General features: G+C 46.0%; 1 protein-coding gene across 1 annotated transcript in view; it reads left to right on the top strand.

The window, feature by feature from the left end:
• Positions 1-13,012: 13,012 nt before the first annotated feature.
• INA (internexin neuronal intermediate filament protein alpha) overlaps positions 13,013-22,940 on the top strand; it is a 13,833-nt gene continuing 3,905 nt past the window's right edge. Inside the window, exons 1-2 of the mRNA XM_023206543.2 lie at positions 13,013-14,145; positions 22,524-22,648. Of these exons, the coding sequence (XP_023062311.1) occupies positions 13,081-14,145; positions 22,524-22,648 (1,190 nt within the window). The 5' untranslated portion in view covers positions 13,013-13,080. The remainder of the gene's footprint in view (positions 14,146-22,523; positions 22,649-22,940) is intronic.

Genomic DNA, 22,940 nt, shown 5'->3' with positions numbered 1-22,940 from the left:
GCTTGCTTTTCACAGGATATGAAGTAGTTCATTGGTGGTGTCAGACCACACGGAGAATATGGCTAAGCAGAGTATCACTATGTTGACATAATGGCTAAGTATCAGAAAACAATAACTTCCTGCCACTAAGAAATCAATGAGGTATCTTGGTCCCCAGAGCTGTGCTGATCAGATTCCAAACTACATTTAAGTCCTAATAAACCCAGCCACATGGCTATTCCTAAACTTCAGCATGTGACTGAGATTTCTGTCTTCCTGAATTCTGTAAAGGCCGCTTACAATAACCCGTCATTCCTTCTGGTGGCCTGAGTGAATCTCTGTCCTCTGCAACCACAAGACTGTATCAAGTCATAAAAAGAGATGAAGTTCTGGCCAGGCATGGTAGCCCACACCTGTAATCTCGGCACGTTGGGTGGCCGAGGTGGGTGGATCACCTGAAGTCAGGAGTTCGAGACCATCCTGGCCAACATGGCGAAACTCCATCTCTTCTAAAAATATAAAAATTAGCCAGCCATGGTGGTGCACACCTGTAATCCCAGCTACCTGGGAGGCTGAGGCATGAGAATTGCTTGAACCTGGGAGGCGAAGGTTGCAGTGAGCCAAGATCATGCCACTGTACTCCTGCCTGGGTAACAGATCAAGACCCTATCTCAAAAAAAAGAAAAAAAGAGATGAAGTTCTAACACATGATACAACATAGATAAATCTTGAAGTTATATTAAGTGAAATAATCCAGGCACAAAAGGACAAATATTGTGTGATTCCTTTTCTGTGAGGTACGTAGAATGGTCAAATTCATAGAGACAGAAAATAAAACGGGTTGCCAAAGACGGGGATGGGGGAAATGTGGAGTTATTAATTAATGACTACAGAGTTTCTTTTGGAATGGTGAAAAGGTTTTAGAAATAATGGAGATGGCTGTACAACACTGTGAATGTAATGCCACTGAACTATACACTTAAAATGATTAAAAGAGTAAACTTCCTGTTATATGTATTTTACCACACATACAAAGACCCAATTAGGGATAAAGTGTGATGAAAGGAACACCAGCTTGGAATCAGAGGAACTTGGTTCAAGACCCAGCTCTGCCAATTTCTAGCTGTGTCATGTCGGACAAGTTCTCTAATCTCTCAGAGTCTCAGTTTATTCATTTGGAAAATGGGAATAATAAAACCCTAAGCTTGTCATGAAGAACAAAGAAGACAAAATACATCAAATCATTGCATAAATTATCTTTTGGAAATTAGTTGGCTGGGTACGGTGGCTCACACATGTAATCCCAGCATTTTGAGATGCCAAAGTGGGTAGATGGCTTGAGCTCAGGAGTTTGAGACCAGCCTGGGCGACATGATGAAATCCCATCTCTCCAAAAAAAAAAAATTAGCTGGTCATAGTGGCATGTGCCTATAGTCTTAGGCTGCCTTGAGAGGCTGAGGCAGAAGGATCGCTTGAGCCCGGGAGGTTGAGGTCGCAGTGAGCCATGTTTGCACCACTGCACTCCAGCCTGGTTGACAGCGCAAGACCCTGTCTCAAGAAAAAAAAAAGAAAGAAAGAAAGAAAAAGAAAAAAAAGAAAGAAAGAAAAGAAAAAAAGTTAGTCTAGTTTGGAAGAGGAGACAGTGGGAGACCTCTGCATTCTCATTTTAGGAAAGTGTGAGGCATATCTTTGACTGTGTGCTCAGGGCACACTGGTGTGAACTGTGTGGAGTCCACCAAGACTGACTTCAGAGTCCCCTAGAAGTCCCTGAATGCCCCTCTTCCATTCCATTCCGCCACTCCCTCTCCAGCCCTTTCGGCCCCCAATGCTCTGGGCTCTCTCTTCCTCTATTTCCCGTGGAGAACAGCCTTTAGGAGGAATCATTTTCTTATTAAACCAGAGTTCATTTGTTCCGCCTCTGCGACTGTTTCTGTATTTAGGCCTTATCTCTCCTGGGAGGGAAAGGCTTGGTCCACACAAGTCTGTTGAGTTGAACTGAAGGATTTTTCCAAGCACTAGCAGATTTGAGTGCAGGAAATGCTGGGTGAAGGCACCCTCCAGATCCTTTGTATCTCCCCACAGCCAGACAGTTAATAATCCTGGACTATTTGCCGACTAGGATCCTTTCTCTGGGAAACAGCAAAAGGTAGGAGGAGGTAGGCCAAATGGTTTCTCAGATTCCTCTCCATTCTCACATTCAGTGAAGTCTATAAAGCAGGCGCTGATACTAGGACGGCTAGGGAGCTGTCCATGGTCTTGAAGTGTAATTGAACAGGCAAGTCCTGTTTCTCCTAACCCTGGGGTTCTGGAAATTCTGGTTCAGCCTAGCCTCAGACTTAGAAGTGAATAAAGAGAACATTCTGGGAAGGGGAAAGAAAGAGACGGAGAAGGAAAAAGAGAGAGAGAAAGAGAACACAGATATAGGCTTAAGCACTGAGACACTGCTAAAGCCAAAACATAGAAACCCCAAATTCCCTAAGCAAAAATATGGAAGAGGAACAGACGCTGCACATCAAACAAGGCAATCCAAAATTGTGCAAACACAAATTTGTGAGCACAACTACAACCACATAGGATGAACTGTTACTATCAACTGATACACCCAAAGAACTTTTTTTTTTTTTTTTTTTTTTGAGACGGAGTCTCACTCTGTCGCCAGGCTGGAGTGCAGTGGGGTGATCTTGGCTCACTGCAACCTCTGTCTCCCAGGTTCAAACGATTCTCCTGCCTCAGCCTCCCGAGTAGCTAGGACTACAGGCGTGCCCCACCATGCCCAGTTAATTTTTGTATTTTTAGTAGAGACTGGGTTTCACCATGTTGGCCAGGATGGTCTCGATGTCTTGACCTCGTGATCTGCCCGCCTTGGCCTCCCAAAGTGCTGGGATTACAGGTGTGAGCCACTGCACCCAGCCTATTGTTTTTTATCTTCTATGTACATAGAAACAGTTGAAGTTTTATAAATGAAGGACAAATAGGAGTATGATTTAGCTTGATGTCATGTTCTTTCATGTTTCTTTGTTAAAAACATTTCCCTTTCTTCTAGAAAGTTTGGGGCATGATTCTCCCCCATCTTCCTTAATGATATGCTCATGCAATATCTTTTCGTAGAGGCTAAAGAAATCCAGCTGAAAAAATAGTCTAAAATTAGACAGAAAAAGGGTAGGTTTCCCTCTGAGTACTTAGAATAATGTGTGGTCCGTAATTAAGTGCATACTGCCTGGTCCTTAAGTTAAAATCTCAAGTTAGTCAAATCTCTTCAGTTGATTGTAGTTTTTTGGGAGTGTGACTATGTCTCATGTCTTTTACCATACAGACATAAAAAGTACCAAAAAGGCAGCTGGACACACAGCAGGTGTACGTATGATTATGGCAAAGTAGAGATGAAGGCTGGATTTCACTCAGTTAATGTATTTTTCTTTTCTTTTCTCTTTTCTTTCTTTTCTTTTTCTTTTTTCTTTTTCTCAGACAGAGTCTCACACTGCTGCCTAGGCTGGAGTGCAGTGGTGCAATCTCGGTTCACTGCAACCTCTGCTTCCTGGGCTCAAGCAATTCTTCAGCCTCAGCCTCCTGAGTAGTGGGGACTACAGGTGCGCGCCATCATGCTCGGCTAATTTTTGTATTAATATTTTTTGTAGAGATGGAGTTTCACCATGCTGCCCATGCTGGTCTCCAACTCCTGAGCTCAAAGCAATCCACCCACCTCGGCCTCCCAAAGTGTTGGGATTACAGGCGTAAGCCACCATGTCTAGCTTGTTTTTTTTCTTTCTTTTTGTAAAAATCTCATACGCGGCCGGGCGCGGTGGCTCAACCCTGTAATCCCAGCACTTTGGGAGGCCGAGATGGGCGGATCACGAGGTCAGGAGATGGAGACCATCCTGGCTAACACGGTGAAACCCCGTCTCTACTAAAAAAATACAAAAAACTAGCCGGGCGAGGTGGCGGGCCCCTGTAGTCCCAGCTACTCGGGAGGCTGAGGCAGGAGAATGGCGTAAACCCGGGAGGCGGAGCTTGCGGTGAGCTGAGATCCGGCCACTGCACTCCAGCTTGGGCGACAGAGCGAGACTCCGTCTCAAAATTAAATAAATAAATAAATAAATAAATAAATAAATAAATAAATAAATCTCATACGCACTTGTGGTAATCATCAGACAAACGAAAAAATCAGAGTGGTGTTTTTATTAGAGAAAAACGAGTATTATGGCACATCCTTACAAGTAAATGCTATACTGAACTATAAAAATAAGTAAATAGATGTATATAACTAATGTGGAAAGATGTATATGATTTATGAAGTGAAAAAAGAAAGTCGCAGCACATTACATACTACATATAATTCCATATTTTTAAAAATTAAATTAATCTGAGAAAAGTGACACCATTTGCCATGTCTAGCTATATTCATCTCTAGGATCCCAGCAGCTGGCATATAGCCAGGGTTCAGTAAATGTGTGTGAGATGACTAAGGCAATACCAAGGACTCAGACTAGCACTCAAAATACTCCCAACATAGTGTGAATTCTGACCTTTTTCTGTTACTTCAAAACAAGCAGGATTTTCCTATTGGTGGGCAAGAAGGAAGGGTGAGAGCTCTTTACAATTAGCCCAAGTTAAAAGAGTATTAGACTGAAGGTCACTGGTTCAAGCCCAGATTTGAGTGATACTTTCCTTTTTGCTCTCTCTCTCTCTCTCTCACACACACACACACACACCTATGTATCTATTAATCAATATTTTCCTAATTTCTTGGCTGGGTGCAGCGGCTCATGCCTGTAATCCCAGCACTTTGGGAGGCCAAAGCAGGCAGATCACCTGAGGTCAGGAGTTCAAGATCAGCCTGGCCAACCTAGTGAAACTCTGTCTCTACTAAAAATACCAAAAAAAGACTGGGAGTGGTGGCACATGCCTGTAATCACAGCACTTTAGGAGGCTCAGGAGTTTGAGACCAGCCTGGCCAACATGGCAAAACCCCACCTCTACTAAAACTACAAAAATTAGCTGGGCGTGGTGGCGGGCGCCTGTAATCCCAGCTACTTGGGAGGCTGAGGCAGGAGAATCGCTTGAACCTGGGAGACTGAGGTTACAATGAGCCGAGATCACACCATTGCACTCCAGCCTGAGCAACAAGGGCAAAACTCCATCTCAAAAAAGAAAAATAACAAAAGAAAAATTAGCCTGGCTTGGTGGTATACACCTGTACTCCCAGCTACTCTTGTGAGGCTGAGGCAGGAGAAATGCTTGAACTTGGGAGGCAGAGGCAGAGCTGAGATCGTGCCACTGCACTCCAGCCTGGGCAACAGAACAAGACTCTGTTTCAAAAAAAAAAATTTTTTTTCTTGACTTTTTATTCTGAAAATTTTAAACCTAGAGAAGTTGCAAGGCTAATACAATAAAAAACTGTACATTTTTCACCTAAATTCACCAATGGTCAACTTTTTGATGCATTTGTTTTACCTCCCCCTTCTGTGTACATTTGTGTGCGTGGTATGTGTGGACAGCATTTTTGCCAAACCATCTAAGAGTAAGTTACATAAATTATGATACTGCAACCCTAAAACTTCAGTATGTATCTCCTAAGAACATTTGCCTATTTTTATGTATGTCTTACTTTGAAATAGTTTAAGACACAAAAAAAATCGCAAAAATAGTACAAAGAGGTCCCATGTGCCATTTACCCAGCTCCCCCCACCCCATGATAACATCTTATATAACTATAGTGCATTATCAAAACCAGGAAAATGACATTGATACAACACCTTAATTCAGCTACAGACCTTATTTGGATTTCATTAGGTTTCTCTCTTTCCTCTCCCACCCTCTGAATTTTTATCATGTGTATAGATTTGAGTAGCAGAAATGTTCCATTACCACAAAAATTCCCTCCTGTTAGCCCCTTTATAGTCACATCCTCCCACAAACCTACAACCTTAATTGCTGTCAACCATTGATCTTTTCCCCATCACTATAATTTCTTCACTTCAAGAATGTTTTATAAATGGAATCATGTAATATGTAACATTTTGAGATTAGCTTTTACTCAGCAAAATGCCCTTATAATTCACCCAAGTTGTTTCATGTGTCAATAGTTCATTCTTTCTAATATTCCATTGTATGAATGTATCTTGGTTTGTTTATCCACTCACCTGGTGAAAGACATTTGGGTTGTCTCCTATTTTAGTACATCATATAGAAAGCTGCTATGATCATTTGTATACTCTTTTTTTTTTTTTTTTTTTTTTGAGACGGAGTCTCGCTCTGTGGCCCAGGCTGGAGTGCAGTGGCCGGATCTCAGCTCACTGCAAGCTCCACCCCCCGGGTTTATGCCATTCTCCTGCCTCAACCTCCCAAGTAGCTGGGACTACAGGCGCCCACCACCTCGCCCGGCTAGTTTTTTGTATTTTTTAGTAGAGACGGGGTTTCACCGTATTAGCCAGGATGGTCTCGATCTCCTGACCTCGTGATCCGCCCATCTCGGCCTCCCAAAGTGCTGGGATTACAGTCTCGAGCCACCGCGCCTGGCCTGTATACTCATTTTTGTGTGAACATAGGTTTTCCTTTTTCTAGGCTAAATACTCAGGACTGAAATTGCTGAGTCACATGGTAAATATATATTAATTTATTTAAATTAATTCATTAATTTATTTATTTTGGAGGCAGAGTCTCGGTCTGCTGCCCAGGCTCGAGTGCAGTGGTGCAATCCCAGCTCACTGCAACCTCTGCCTCCTGGGTTCATGTGATTCTCCCACCTCAGCCTCCCGAGTAGCTGGGATTACAGGTGCACACCACCATGATCGGCTAAATTTTTGTATTTTTAGGAGAGATGGAGTCTCACCATGTTGCCCAGGCTGCGCTTGAACTCCTGAGCTTGGGTAATCTGCCCACCTTGGCCTCCCAAAGTGCTAAGATTACAGTAATGGCTTGAGACACTGTGCCCAGCCAAATGTATATTAACTTTATAAGAAACTACTAAAGTGTTTTTCCAGAGTATGTGTACCATTTTACATCCCCACCAGCTTTTCTGGCAGGAATAAATTAGAGATCCAGCTGTTCTGCAGTATTTTGAGTTTAAGCCACTCTAGTAGTTATATAGTGTCACATAATTGTGCTTTGAATTTCCTTTCTGTGATAGGTATGTTGAACATATTTTCTTTTTTTTTTTTTTTTTGAGACGGAGTCTCACTCTGTCGCACATGCTGGAGTGCAATGGTATGATCTTGGCTCACTGCAAGCTCTGCCTCCTGGATTCATGCCATTCTCCTGCCTCAGCCTCCCGAGTAGCTGGGATTACAGCTGCGCACCACCACACCTGGCTAATTTTTGTATTTTTAGTACAGACAGGGTTTCACCATGTTGGCCAGGCTGGTCTCAATTTGTTGACCTCGTGATCCGCCTGCCTCAGCCTCCCAAAGTGCTGGGATTACAGGCGTGAGCCACCACGCCCAGCCTGTTGAACATATTTTCATGTGCTTATTTGACATTTGTATATTCCTTTTGGTAAAATGCCTATTCAAGTCATTTGCCCATTTTCTAATTGGAATGTTCATTTCCTTTCTGTTATGTTTAGAAAATTCTTTACAAATTCTGGATACATATTCTGGATACATTTGCTGTAATTTGTAAATATTTTGGCTTCTCTTTTCACCTTCTTTTTTTTTTTTTTTTTTTTTTTTTTTGAGACGGAGTCTCACTCTGTGGCCTGTTGCCCAGGCTGGAGTGCAATGGCACAATCTCGGCTCACTACAACCTCGGCCTGCCAGGTTCAAGCAATTCTCCTGCTTCAGCCCCCTGAATAGCTGGGACTACAGGTGCACGCCACCATGCTCAGCTAATTATTTAGCAGAGATGGGGCTTCACCAAGCTGGCTAGGCTGGTGTCAAACACCTGATCTCGTGATCTGCCCACCTTGGCCTCTCAAAGTGCTGAGCCACCATGCCCAGACTTCATCTTTTGTTTTGAGACAAAGTCTCGCTATGTCACCCAGGCTGGTGCGTTCTTGGCTCACTGCAAGCTCCACCTCCCGAGTTCACTCCATTCTCCTGCCTCAGCCTCCCGAGTAGCTGGGACTACAGACGCCTGCCACCACGCCTGGCTAATTTTTGTATTTTTAGTAGAGACGGGTTTTCACTGTGTTAGCCAGGATGGTCTTGATCTACTGACCTCGTGATTTGCCCACCTCAGCCTCCTAAAATGCTGGGATTACAGGCGTGAGCCACTGTGCCCGGCCGCCTTCATCATCTTAACAGGAACTTTTGCAGAGCAAAAGATTTTAATTCTGATGAAGTTAGAAGTATTGTTTTTTTTTTTTCTTTTATGAATCTCACTCTTAGTGTCATGCCAAAGACTTTTCCCAAGTGGTTGTATGGAAAGCATTTTCAAACCCTTTTTTCACCTCACGTGTTTAATGCTGTGATAGGTGCTGAGATATATATATAGATGTAGAAGATGAGTTGTGCTCAAGGAGCTTCCAGTTCTATTTATCTATTTATCTATTTATTTATTTATTTATTTTAATATTTAGAGATGGAGTCTCACTACGTTGCTCAGGCTAGAGTGCAGCAGTTATTCACAGGTGCAATCATAGTACACTACAGCCTCAAACTCCTGAACTCAAAAGATCTTCCTGCCTCAGCCTCCCAAGTAGCTGGGCCTACAGGTGTGAGCTACTGCACACAGCTCCCATTTCAATTCAGACAAGCATACAAATAATTACAGTAGAAGACTATGTTCATTATGAGCCATGTGAGTGCTGCAAACGCTATGGGTAGGAGGAGGAGAGTTCAAGGGAAGGATGGATCACCTTCCACTGGAGACACCAAGTGGAGGGGCAGCATTTGAGCCTTAAGGATCTCAATAGTTGGCCAGGCGCGGTGGCTCAAGCCTGTAATCCCAGCACTTTTGGAGGCCGAGGCGGGCGGATCACAAGGTCAGGAGATCGAGACCATCCTGGCTAACATGGTGAAACCCCGTCTCTACTAAAAAAATACAAAAAACTAGCCGGGCGAGGTGGCGGGCCCCTGTAGTCCCAGCTACTCGGGAGGCTGAGGCAGGAGAATGGCGTGAACCCGGGAGGCAGAGCTTGCAGTGAGCTGAGATCCGGCCACTGCACTCCAGCTTGGGCGACAGAGCGAGACTCCGTCCCAAAAAAAAAGGATCTCAATAGTTGAAGTATGACTGGGGGTGAAATTCCAGGAAGAAGGAACTATGTAAGCAGAGGAACAGGAGTGGGACAAAGTGAAGATCAAGAAGCAAGGGGAGGGGGGAGGAGAAGAGGGAGATAATAAGGTCACTTTCAGATCTATGGTATTTGAAGACCAGCAAGCATTCACGAGGAGATATCCAACAGGCAGTTAGATATGTGAGTTTGGAGGTGGAAATTGGAAACAGGGGTTTGGGACTCATTGGCATAGGTTAGGGCCTTAGTTGTATGCCCCACAGCAACTTGTACTTCCCTTCAGAGCACTTGTCACAAGTGTAATTAACAACTAATGGTGTAATTAGCTGCTTAATCTCTGTCTCTCCTACTAGAATGCCACTCCCATGGAAGCAGAGCCCACATCTGCCTTATTCCTATGGAGAAGGCACCTACTCCAGGACCTTGGACATAAACATTCATTTGAATGTTTGAATGAATTAATTGAAGAAGTTGATAGTTCTAACAGCTACCATTTACTGAACATGCACACGGCAGGCACTGCAATGCCTGCTTTGTATACATAATCTCATTTAAACTGCATAGTCATTTCATGAGAAATGGTAGGTCTAGGGATCTCAATCTCCTAGATTTAGTGGGTTGTGGGTAAAGCCTGGGAATCTGAATTTAAGTTCTCAGGTAATTCTAATGATCAGCCAGGTTTGCAAAGCACTCTGGTGGATTGTTTTATTGAAATTTCATAGACAATTTCAAGAAATTAAGGCTCAGCAAATAAATGCAATGTGCTTGAGGTCACTTGGCTAGGAAAAACTCTTGGCTAGATGCAAAACTAGATCTCTCAGGGAGAAAACTTTATAAGCCTCCCTGCTTCTGGGAGATCTAATACATTAAAAAGAGAGTTTATTATTATTATTATTTTTTGAGACAGAGTTTCGCTCTTATTGCCCAGGCTGGAGTGCAATGGCGCGATCTTGGCTCACTGCAACCTCTGCCTCCTGGGTTCAAGCAATTCTCCTGCCTCAGCCTCCTGAGTAGCTGAGACCACACGCGTGTACCACCACACTCAGCTAATTTTTGTATTTTTGGTAGAGATGGGGTTTTGCCATGTTGCCCAGGCTGGTCTCAAACTCCTGGGCTCAAGAGCTCCTCCCACCTCAGCCTCCCAAAGTGCTGGGATTACAGGTATGAGTCACGGTGCCTGGCCTATAAAAAGAGTTTACAAAGGAAGAGCAGAAGGCCAAGAACTGAGTCATTAAAACCAAGGAGAGTGGTCAGCCCTGCCAAATGCCACAGAGAGACTGGAGAATGTGGCCTTGGGGAGAACTGAGGATGACTGACAACGTGTCTGTGGTGTCTGAGTGTGCCATTAGAAGAAGATGAAGACACAGCCCTGGCACACATGGGGAACTCCCTCAGGAGGCCTGGCCAGCTGGAAAGAGTTATGGATTGAGGCTCAGCCAAGATCACTCCTTCGCAGGACAGCTTTGTGCTAAAATTATTAAAGCCAAACATCTGGGCCAGTGGGGTGGAATGCCAAGAAAGGGGAGGCATAAGTCCCACAGGGGACTACCAGTTTGGAATCTCAGGTAAACTGTTGAGAAAATGCAAAATGCAGCTTTACCAGGGCAACTGCCACTCTGCTGGAATATTTAGGCCTTTTGCCTCACTTTCTTCTGTTCTATGTGTGTTTTGCCTCTGGGGTACTGATTTCACTGGAGGATGGGAAGGGAAAGAAAGGTGGAAGTTCAACCAGGATATTTCGCTGACTTTCAGTAGTAGTAGCCTGGAGACCTCTTGCCCAGCCTGCAGTGAGACTCTTGAAGTCTCATTAATTTCCATGCAGCACAGCTGGCTGCGGTGGCTCACGCCTGTAATCCCAGCACTTTAGGAGGCCGAGGCCGGTGGATCACCTAAGGTCAGGAGTTCGAGACCAGCCTGACCAACATGGAGAAACCCCGTATCCACTAAAAATACAAAATTAGCTGGGGGTGGTGGTGCATGCCTGTAATCCCAGCTTCTTTGGAGGCCAAGGCAGGAAAATCACTTGAACCCAGTAGGCAGAGGTTGCAGTGAGCCGAGATCACACCATTGTACTCCAGCCTGGGCAACAAGAGTGAAACTGTCTCAAAAAAAAAAAATTCCATGCAGCCAGAATAGGACTAGGTGGGCTTTGGAAGAGTTTTGGCCAATAATAAATCAGCATGCTGGTCTGTAATTGAAAGAATATTGGACTCAGAGTCAGAGGCAATGGGTTTGAATTGTGGCTTCTTCCACTTACTAAGCATGTGGGGTAACAACACCTACCTCCCAAGAGTCATGAAAGCTTGAGCTGAGGCATGTGAAGCTGCTTTGTAAGATGTATAGGTACAAAGAATTATGGTCATCATCATCCTCTTTCAAATGAAAGGAACGGTTCCACATCCACCAGTGACAGGATATGAGCTGGGTTTAGGGAGGGGATTGCAGGAAACCATCCATCACATCCTTGCACAGGCTCTCAGTCTGGAATTTTGGAATATAACTAAAAAGGTCTTCCTACTCCCTCTCCAAAGCCATATCCACATCCTGAATGATATTAGAAGCTTGAAAGTGGGTACATATTACAGACTCCACACTGACCCCTCCCAGCCTTCCTCTTTCCAGATCCCATTCTTTGATTCTCACCCCCTGTCCCACCAACCCTTCCATGTGGCAGAAGAGGCCGGCTCAGTCACCAGCCCTCTCCCCTACTCCTGGAGTTTAATCTTTTTGCAGGGATCTCTTTTCTCCAAAAAGAGATCTCCACAGGCAGTGGCTCTCCGAAGCCAGGTGAGGACCTACCCTGCTGGATTTACACAGACTGAAATCTCAAATGCCCAGCGGGTCAGAAAGGTAAAGTCAATGAATTAAGAAGGTGGGCGTAATTCAGTGGAGAATGGCAGGGACTGTGGTGAACACGAGAGCACACTTCTTATACAAATGGCAAGGGCAACTCCCCTCTGCCCACTGTGGGCATCCCAGCTCTTCCCGTTTTCAGAAAAAGCCAGAAATCCAATTTCTTTTCAGGTGAAATCTCCTGGTTTAAAAATGTTCCTTTCGAAATATTTTTAAATATAATGCTCTAAACACAAAAGTCTGCAGCCCCCTTTCCACCAGCTTGTGGTCCTGGCCTGTGCCATGCTTTAGTGCCCTATCGATGAGCCCCAGCCATTCCCAGTGCCTCTTGTTTCTCCAAGTCTGGCCTCTTTCCCCCTCTCTACCACTGCTTCTCCCCACTTCCCGCAGCTCGGGGTCACTTTCTTTACCCATCTCCCCTCTCTTCCGGGAGAGGCACTTGCCAAAGAGCCTCCCGTGGAGCTGCAGAGCGGCAGCTGGAGAGATGCTCTCTGACGTAGCATCACCCACCTTTCTCCTTGGGGACCCTGAGCCACCTGAGGGAGGGGACAAGGCCTCGCCCTGCGGATCCCCACTGTAACTGGAAAAAAAAGGCCTCGCCCTCTGGAATCCAGGATGAGAGTGGGTGTAGGGGACACCTCCCAGAAACCCCTAATCTCCCAGTGGGTTAAAGAAGAAAGAGGGGACATGGTAAAGGGATGTGACAGAGCTGTGTGGTTTCCGGATGGGAAACCTCAGTCATTCAGGCACCCCTCCGCTCGAGTCACTTCGGAAGCAGTCGATTCTTGGGGAGAGGCTCTGCAGAAAAGGGCGACTCCGACGCAGACGGCCCTGTCCCCGCGCCCCAGGTCATCGCGCGCGCAACTGCGGTAGTCACTGCGCCTCCCCGCCCCCGCTCCTGGATGCCCCCCTTCCCTCTCCCTGCCAGACTCTGAGCAGGAGCTCCGCCCCCAACGCACCGCCCCACCCCAGCGCCTTAAAAGCCCGAGCGCACCGCCCCGCCGCGCCCTGCCAGCCGCACCTCTCCTTTCTTCTGTAGCTCCCGCCGAAGCCGTACGTCCGGTCCGGATCCCAGCACCATGAGCTTCGGCTCGGAGCACTACTTGTGCTCCTCCTCCTCCTACCGCAAGGTGTTCGGGGATGGCTCTCGCCTGTCCGCCCGCCTCTCCGGGGCCGGCGGCGCGGGCGGCTTCCGCTCGCAGTCGCTGTCCCGCAGCAATGTGGCCTCCTCGGCAGCCTGCTCCTCGGCCTCGTCGCTCGGCCTCGGCCTGGCCTATCGCCGGCCGCCGGCGTCGGATGGGCTGGACCTGAGCCAGGCGGCGGCGCGCACCAACGAGTACAAGATCATCCGCACCAACGAGAAGGAGCAGCTGCAGGGCCTCAACGACCGCTTCGCCGTGTTCATCGAGAAGGTGCATCAGCTGGAGACCCAGAACCGCGCGCTGGAGGCCGAGCTGGCCGCGCTGCGACAGCGCCACGCCGAGCCGTCGCGCGTCGGCGAGCTCTTCCAGCGCGAGCTGCGCGACCTGCGCGCGCAGCTGGAGGAGGCCAGCTCGGCGCGCGCGCAGGCCCTGCTGGAGCGCGACGGGCTGGCCGAGGAGGTGCAGCGGCTGCGGGCGCGCTGCGAGGAGGAGAGCCGCGGACGCGAAGGCGCCGAGCGCGCCCTGAAGGCGCAGCAGCGCGACGTGGACGGCGCCACGCTGGCCCGCCTGGACCTGGAAAAGAAGGTGGAGTCGCTGCTGGACGAGCTGGCCTTCGTGCGCCAGGTGCACGACGAGGAGGTAGCTGAGCTGCTGGCCACGCTTCAGGCGTCGTCGCAGGCCGCGGCCGAGGTGGACGTGGCTGTGGCTAAACCAGATCTGACCTCGGCGCTGAGGGAGATCCGCGCCCAGTATGAGTCCCTGGCCGCTAAGAACCTGCAGTCCGCGGAAGAATGGTACAAGTCCAAGTTCGCCAACCTGAACGAGCAGGCGGCGCGCAGCACCGAGGCCATCCGGGCCAGCCGCGAGGAGATCCACGAGTACCGGCGCCAGCTGCAGGCGCGCACCATCGAGATCGAGGGCCTGCGCGGGGCCAACGAGTCCTTGGAGAGGCAGATCCTGGAGCTGGAGGAGCGGCACAGTGCCGAGGTGGCTGGCTACCAGGTAAGGGCCGGGGCTGGGCTTGGGGAGGGGCGCCCTGCCCTCTCCCGCGCGTACCTGCTTCCTCTGGTAAAACTGGGCCCCAGGACTTAGGGGGAGGGCAAAAGAGAGGAGAGAAGAGCCCCGGCTGGAGGCACTGGTAAACAAAAAGCCCTGGACTCTTTACTGTTAATTTTAGGGAATGCCCCTCATTTATGTCCCTGCCCCAGCCCTTCGAACAAATAAACCCTTAAATTTCTTTGAGGTTCGAAAACCAAACTCTGCCTGTCTGTCAGCAAGCGGGCCTACACACACTAGCGACCCGGAGAACAGTGCCCCACCCAAAGTAGGACTGAGCCCAACGGGGCAGGTTACGTGGGCGGGGCTGTCTCGGCTATCTGGCTTGTTTGGGTGACTTTGAAAGGCTTTCTGTGCGCCCTAGAAGATATTTATGGAGTATGGTCTACTTCAGGGTTGAAGGAAGAATGCGATACTGAACTGGGAAGAGTCCTATCCCATTTTCTTGACTTTCGCCCTCCAAAAAGTAGAGATTGGGAGCCAACAAGCTGAGCGATGCTTGAGCTAGTGGCATCCAACCTGCTCTACCCTCTTCCCCCAACACACACACGATTCCCTTGTCCACCAGCTGACATTTCCTCCTAAAGAAAGCGTTCGCCTATTGGCAAAATATGAAAGGTCGGGGCGCTGTCCACGGTGCTGATCTCGAGTTCTTCCCATCTCGGAAATGATGTCTCTCCCGTCTCGTGTCCCAGTTATGAATCTCTAGGCAATTAACTGCTTTGATTTTTTTTTCCTGCAACACCAACACATCAGTCTTGGCTACCTGCAATCAAAGGTCACCTCATAGACAACATCAATTTTGGCTTTTATGGATGGCTTAGCACACTAAACAAAAACCATTTAATTTGCTCAGCAGCTATGAGGTCCCACTTCAAAATTCCTATTTTGTTAATATTTTTTTCATCGTAAGTGTATGTGATAAGTCACAGAGATGGTTTTTCTTTGTTCTAGTGTATGTATTTTTTTTCCATCTTTCCCTGTTCTCTAAGCTTCTGTGAAGGTATTGATTGATTGGCTATCTCTTCCCAACAAAGGCCACTGCATCTTCAGCTTTACTATATAAGACATTCTGGGATTATGACCGCAAAGGGCACAGAGGCAGGAGACAGGGTAAATGGAAGGTGTAGAAAAGAACTGAAATAGTGTGGTTCAGTTTCAAGGTACAATAAAAGCTCCTTTGAATGACAATAATTCTGAAACTTGCAATAATTCTAGCTGGGATTAAAGTTTACATTTGGTGAAATTAATAGGGCTTGGAACACAGGTAAAATAGAACCAAGAAAGGAATGAAATCTCAAAAGTAACATTTTAATCGGAAGCTAAAGAATTCTTGTTGATGTGCAGGTATTTGCTGTTTGTAACAAATAACTTCCTTTGATGAAGGAAAAAAGCCTGCTTGAACTGTTTAGGTTAGTTTGGTATTGCATTATCATTCAAATAAGTACTTCCATCTCTGCTTCAAAATCCATAACTTGAACTTTTCATTATGTACCATAACCCCTGGATGGCCTGAATTAATCACATTTGGCTAATTGAGACTTCATTTTTCTTCTAGAAGCCTCCAAGGACGAGCTAGGTGGTCTTCTGGAGGGCTAGCCCAGTATTTCTACAAAAAAAGGATAACTTACTCAGAGCTGCCAGCTGAATTAGGCTTTTCCATGTTCTCTGTTTGCTTTTTATAGCCCATACATTCTAAGAGGTAGTGACAGTTTTGCCTGGCTTGTTTGCTGTAAAAGGCTTTCATCATTAGACAATGATGGTAGGGTCATCCAGACATGGTCTACAGGAAACAAACAAAAACAACAGAGAAACTGCAGTATCTGCAGTTCTGCGGTGCTGCCCCCATCAGCTTGAGCCTTTAGAGCCACAGAGGACCTGCTGATGGGAGTGGAAGAGGAGGTCAGACAACAGAGAGCTGGTTCCCTAATCCTTGGGACCTAAGGCTAAGGTGGGGCTCAAGCCTTACCTGCAGATCCTAAAGGCCTGATGCCACAAGGGTGTCTCTGACTGTTCTAACAATCTTAGCAGTGCTGACCAAGGTGAAAAGCTTCCCTTTCTACAGTGAGAGTTAGCCATTGTTTTCTTGCCCTCTCATCTCATCCCCACCTTGCACTGCAGTAATGGGAGGCTGTTCTTCTTCTGCTACAGAGATTAATGGTAGGGCCATTTTTCTTTTCAAACTTGACACCCTCTATGAAACACAGGAAGGTAGTCACATCTTCTCTGCCTCAGAGAGCTGATAGCCTATTTGAGGAAAAAAACCTTCTTACACTTTTGAAAGGGTAAAAAATGATTCAAGGTGACACAGTAAGTACACAATAGTGTATGAGAGAGTCTGAATCAGGCAAGAGAACAGATCAGGAAGAGCTCAGGCTATTGTCTTCAAAAGCCAAATGCAACTCCCCTCGGCATAAAAAGCTGACGGGGTTTCCATTTCTGACATAGGGCAATTCTGGTGCCTACATAGCCACTTCGGCACCTTTAGAGTCCCAGTTCTGTTAAAAATGTCAAAAGACATTCTTGGCGGGTACTCGGGGTCTCAGACCTCCACTGTGGTCAGTCTTGGAAAGTTGAAGTTTTCCTTGAAAGACCTTGCTGAATGATCAAGATCACTGCAGGTTAATGCTCTCCAGGGAGACAAGCCAAGTCTGCTCTTTTCTCTCCATTATGAGATTGGAGTACAGCCTAATTAAATAGCAGGAAGGGGCTGGCCCCTTGGAGATTGGAGGTGACAGTGGCTGCATATAAATCCATAGCTTGATAGATCCATTTCTAAAATTAGCTACCTTTGATCTTTTTAAGCTCTTCCACCTGGTTTTTGTTTCATTTTGTTTTGTTTGCCCCTCCCTATCTTACTGCATTACTGTCACCTGGGCTACCATGATAGCATCGTTATAGAAATAAATTTAAACTAGTGGATCCTAAACCCAGTGACACTCTAAGGTCAGTTGGGGGCTTAAAAAAAATTATCAGGCCCACTCCCAAAGATACGGATTCAGCAGTTCATAGGTAGGGCCCAGGAATATGCATTTTTCAATAAAAGTGCTGCATCCTGTTGGTCCTCAGACTGATTTTGGAGTACACTGATCTAAACCACTTCTTCCAGTAAAGTAGTTTACAGAGATACGTATAAGGCAGGATTTTCGAGTGTGGTGGAGGAAAGAAAAAGATGGGGACAAAGAAAGATAGGCATGAGAATAAAGCACGCATGGTGAACCACAAATAAAAATCCTGTGTCCCCACTAAAGTTGATTATGCAGAGCAGTAATTCTAAATAGCCTCTTTCAATCAGATGTGGGGCACTCACTACTGCCCCCCTGACCCAGGGCCCCCCAAACGTGCTGAAATCCACAGCTCTGTCATTCTTCTTCACCACTGCAGATGTTAGTGTGGCCAGTCATTTCTCTTACTCCACCCGGCATCCTTCCAACCATGGACACGATGCTCAGCGTTTGTCTTAGCTCCTCCAGGAGAGACCCTAGCTGGAGCTGGGCGTGCCGCTCTCGCGTTCCCTCAGGCTAAGCTGGCAGCAGCTGCGTGGTTGGGGGAGGGGACAGACTGCAGCGCTCTACTCAGATCTCGAGCTGGAGGCCATCTTTGGCAGGGCTTCTGAAGGGCAATGCAAGACTCAGCCTGATGTGGGGAGGAGAGCGCAAACAAAGAGACCAGACATTGAAGAGCAATCAATGGTCAGCACACAGCACAGTTCCTTCTGAAAGGAGCAAAGTTGTGCTTTTCTCTACAGTGATCTGTAAAATAGATGTATGAAATCTGCAACATAGAAGTTCAAGGGAATCTCATCTGTCTAGAGCTCAGCTCCCCAACCACCACTTATTCAGAAAACACAGCTGTGAAACAACAATCATGTTTTAAGCAAGGACCTAATTAACCTGCTGATGAGACATATCATCTATCTCTAAGCCACACATTAGGAACTTGGCACCTATACTGCCTCCAGCCTATTCATTCTTAGCATGATTTCAAAATGCTTTTTTATTTGGTTTCAAGACTGCAGCAAGATGGAGAATGGGGACCACTGGAGTCAGGCATTAAGAATGAGCAACAGCAGATCTGTTCATCTTTCAGAACAAAGAAAATCAATGAGTATCCACACTATTTCAAACACTGCACTTTGGGGCCATTTAGGGTAGAATTAAACAGCCTAATATACCTCAGTTGACCTAAAAGATGTCACCGAATTATTTTTAAAATTGATTATTATCATGACCCTTAATTACTGTGGAAGGTGGCATTATGTTTAATGTCCTGATTGTGAGTGGTATAAGCCACTTTAGAAAGGCTTTTTATTCAAAATTGTTATTAAAAAAAATCTGGTGCTTAAGGTATATGCCTCCAACTATCCAATATTAAAGTGGTGTTATACATTGCTTTACTTTTCTTTGTTATCTAAGGGATTGGTAATAGTGAGGGCTTGTGATTAATTTGTCCATATCATCAAAAGGATAGAGGGCCACATGGTATGATATTATCAAGAATAAAAATCACTAACGTTTACTGAGTTCTTCCGCTGTGCCATGCTGTTCTAATGCCTACTAATTTCACAGATAATGGACTCATCATATATTAATGTATATGTGACATATATTAAAGTGAAATCCTAATTTGAGGATCTTAGAACACCTTAGAAAAAGAATAACATTATAACTCTCTGTATGCAGAAGTAGAAGATTGGAAGGAACTAAAATGTAGAAAATAGGCTGATGTCCAATGGGTGTTAGTGGCAGAGCAAAAACTGCAACCCAAAGTTCCTGATGAAATCCTCCTCTTATCTTCATATAGCATTCCTCCTCCTTCTTTGCATAATCATATTTTCTTCTTTCTCGTTTTTCCCTCACCCTAGACTCTTTTCCCTCTTACCACAGTAATATTGATTCTCTTGTCCCTAATATGTCAGTAGCAGAATTGATTGTAACCTCAAATAGGAACCATCAGGTAAAATTTCTTGGTAAAAATCTCTTTAAGACCTCATGATCTCTTAACACACTTTGAAATATATGCATCACGGTCCAGTATAATGTGTATTTTTCCTACTGGCTGTCATTCCTTGCTCTGTACCCATCAGTCAATTGAGTCTCTTCTTTGCAGTATTCCTGTCAATATTTATAGAACAGGTAGGTGGCAGGAATTTTAATTCTGCAAATTCTCTTGATTTGGAAGTTTGCACCCCCTGATGTCTTAGCCCTACCTTTCACCATTGCTTTATCATTCTCACACAAGGGGAGTTTCAAGGGCCTGTGAACACTTACTTTCTTGAGATTTCTGATATGTTTATCTGCATCACTGTTTCTTTTTTTTTTTTTGAGATGGAGTTTTGCTCTTGTTGCCCAGGCTGGAGTGCAATGGCATGATCTTGACTCGCTGCAACCTCCGCCTCCCGGGTTCAAGTGATTCTCCTGCCTCAGCCTCCAGAGTAGCTGGGATTACAGGCACGTGCCACCACGCCCAACTAATTTTTGTATTTTTAGTAGAGATGGGGTTTCACCATGGGCCAGGATAGTCTCAATCTCTTGACCTCACAATCTGCCCGCCTTGGCCTCCTAAAGGGCTGGGATTACAGACGTGAGCCACCGCGTCTGATCCTGCATCACTGTTTCTTAAAAATAACCCCCAATCATTGTGTCCTTTTTTTTTTTTTTTTTTTTTGAGACAGGGTCTTGCTCTGTCACCCAGACTAGAGCACAGTGGCACTATCATGGCTCACTGCAACCTCCGCCTACTGGGCTCAAGCAATTCTCCCAGCTCAGCCTCAAGTGATTCGCCTGCCTCAGTCACCCAAAGTGCTGGGATTACAGGCGTGAGCCACCACACCATGCCCTAGAGACGTTTTCTTGTTTTCGCAAATGGGAGAGGGAAGTATGTGCTTCTGGCATCCAGCCAGGGATGCTACTAAATATCCTGCATTTCACAATAACAAATAATTAGCCAGCCCAAAACATCAATTGATCAAAACATCAATACTGCCAAAGTTGTAAAACTGTTTTAGAGGAAAGCAACAGAAAATAAACTAGTATAAACTAATAAATTGCTGGGGCCAGACGCTGTGGCTCAAACCTGTAATCCCAGCACTTTGGGAGGCTGAGGCGGGTGGATCACAAGGATAGGGATTCAAGTCTGGCCAACATGGTGACACCCCGTCTCTATTAAAAATACAAAAATTAGCCAGGCGTGGTGGTGTGCACCTATAATCCCAGCTACTTGGGAGGCTGAGACAGAAGAATTGTTTGAACCCAGGAGGCGGAGGTTGCAGTGAGCTGAGATTGTGCCACTGCACTCCAGCCTGGGTAACAGAGCAAGACTCCATCTCGAGAAAAAAAAAAAAAGAGGAAGATAATTTCCTATAATGGTAAGAGCTAAGAGCAGGGTGGCTGCATTCAACTGAGTGCTTTTTTTCTAATTTGTTCTCCCATTGGGGGTATCTTTTTCTAATTTGCACAAGGTTCCTGCATGGGCCAGCAGCTGCTCTGGCTTAAAGTAAAATAAAGTGCTGGATTGGTCGAGGGTGAATACTGAAATTGGATGCAAAGGAAGACCTGTCTGAGGAGACGACATTTTATTTATTTATTTATTTATTTTGAGATGGAGTTTCACTCTTGTTGTCTAGGCTGGAGTGCAATGGCGCGATCTCAGCTCGCTGCAACCTCCATCTCCCATATTCAAGTGATTCTCCTGCCTCAGCCTCCCTAGTAGCTAGGATTATAGACATGCGCCACCACGCCCGGCTAATTTTTGTATTTTTAATAGAGATGGGGTTTCTCCATGTTGGTCTAGCTGGTCTCGAACTCTTGACCCCAGGTGATCTTCCCGCCTCAGCCTCCCAAAGTGCTGGGATTACAGGCATGAGCCATCATGCCCGGCAGGAGAGGACATTTGAACTGAATCTTTTTTTTTTTTTGAGACAAAGTTTCACTCTTGTTGCCCAAGCTGGAGTGCAGTGGCATGATCTTGGCTCACTGCAACCTCTGCCTCCCAGATGCAAGCAATTCTCCTGCCTCAGCCTCCCAAGTAGCTGGGATTACAGGCGCTTGCCACTGCACCCAGCTAATTTTTGTATTTTTAGTAGAGATGGTGGTTTCTCCATGTTGGTCTGGCTGGTTCCGAACTCCCAACTCCAGGTGATTCTCCCGCCTCAGCCTCCCAAAGTGCTGGGATTACAGCTGTGAGCCACCAAGCCCAGGTGAACTGAATCTTCTATGACAAGGAGTCAGCCATGTAAAGACTGACATTTTAGATAGAGGACATAACAAGCCTAAAGAGCCTGGGACAGCAATGAACTTGGTATAGTTAAGGAGCAAAAGAAAAGACCAGGCTGGGCATGGTGGCTCACACATGTAATCTAAGCACTTTAGGAGGTAAAGGCAGGAGTGTCTCTTGAGGCCAGGAGTTTGAAACCAGCCTGGACAACAAAATAAGACCTCATCTCTACAAAACAAAAATTGTTTTTAATTACCCAGGCATGGTAGTGCACACCTGTTAGTCCCAGCTGCTTGGGGAGGCTAAGACAGGAAGATCACTTGAGCCCAGGAGTTTTGAGGCTGCCAGTAAGCTGTGATCACACCAGTGTACTCCGGCCTAGTCAACAGAGCAAGACCTTGTCTCAAAAAAAAAAAAAAAAAAAAAAAAAAAAAAAAAACCTTCTGGCTGCTCAAGGACTATAAATACATAAATATAAAGCAATTTCTCTTCCATGCCTTGGTTTTTAAAAAATTCTGTGGAGTATTTCTGCTTTCTCCTTACCTATACTGTAAAATGCTCTCAGTAAAGTGACTGATTAGCAGGCTTCTAGGAAATCATCAAAATGAATGGAGGCGGAGAGGTCTTGCTAGAACGCTCTCTGCTTTCCACAGTTGGAATTTTCTGAATCTAAGCTGCTAAACTGAGGCTTTGGGTTTTGGAAAGCACATGCTATAACAGAGGTTTTTTTTAGCAGCAATACAATAAGCAAGGGAGGGATGGTAAGTGTAAAAAAAAAAAAAATCATCTCCATGTTCAGTTGAGAACTATATGCCTTGTGGCTATTCTGAAAAGGGTAGGTGTTCACTTGCCCTTTGGTTAAAAGTTCCCAGTCCTCACCATGACTTCAAATCTCCTGGGGACCTTTACGAAAAAAATGCAAATGCTAGGACCCCACCCCAGAACCAGTGAATCTGGATCTGGGCTCAGGGACAGGCCTGGATATGAGCAAGTTATAAGTTCAGTAGGTGGTTTTAATGTGTAGTCAGGGTTGGGAATCCTTGCCTTCTGGAAATCCTGAGGAACTTCAGCTGGTTTGGCCTAACTATTTTGGATATGTTACTTTTCAGGATAGCATTGGGCAGCTGGAGAATGATCTGAGGAATACCAAGAGTGAGATGGCACGCCACCTTCGGGAATACCAGGACTTGCTCAATGTCAAAATGGCTCTTGACATTGAGATAGCAGCTTACAGGTACTGCAAAGGGCCTGCTTACCCAAGTAAATCCAGTCACCTAGGGGCAATACTGCCCAAATAAGTGGGTCTAGTCTCTCTGGCTTCTGACTGGTGAGGGAGGGAAGAAGGGCATCACTGGCCCCTTTCAGCTGAGCTGACCGCTCCGTCCCTCTACTTAGATATAATCCAGTTCCATCTTACTAGTCCCAGAGTATTCTGTGTACCTCTGAAAGGATTTAAGGGGATAATGTGAGTACACAGAGGTTAAAATAGAAACCCATGAGACTCGTAACTTTAAAAATAGGGTTTG

The sequence above is a fragment of the Piliocolobus tephrosceles genome, chromosome 9, assembly GCF_002776525.5.
Source record: "Piliocolobus tephrosceles isolate RC106 chromosome 9, ASM277652v3, whole genome shotgun sequence".
In the NCBI taxonomy this organism is placed as follows: domain Eukaryota; kingdom Metazoa; phylum Chordata; class Mammalia; order Primates; family Cercopithecidae; genus Piliocolobus; species Piliocolobus tephrosceles.
This window is presented reverse-complemented; position numbering and strand designations above follow the sequence as displayed.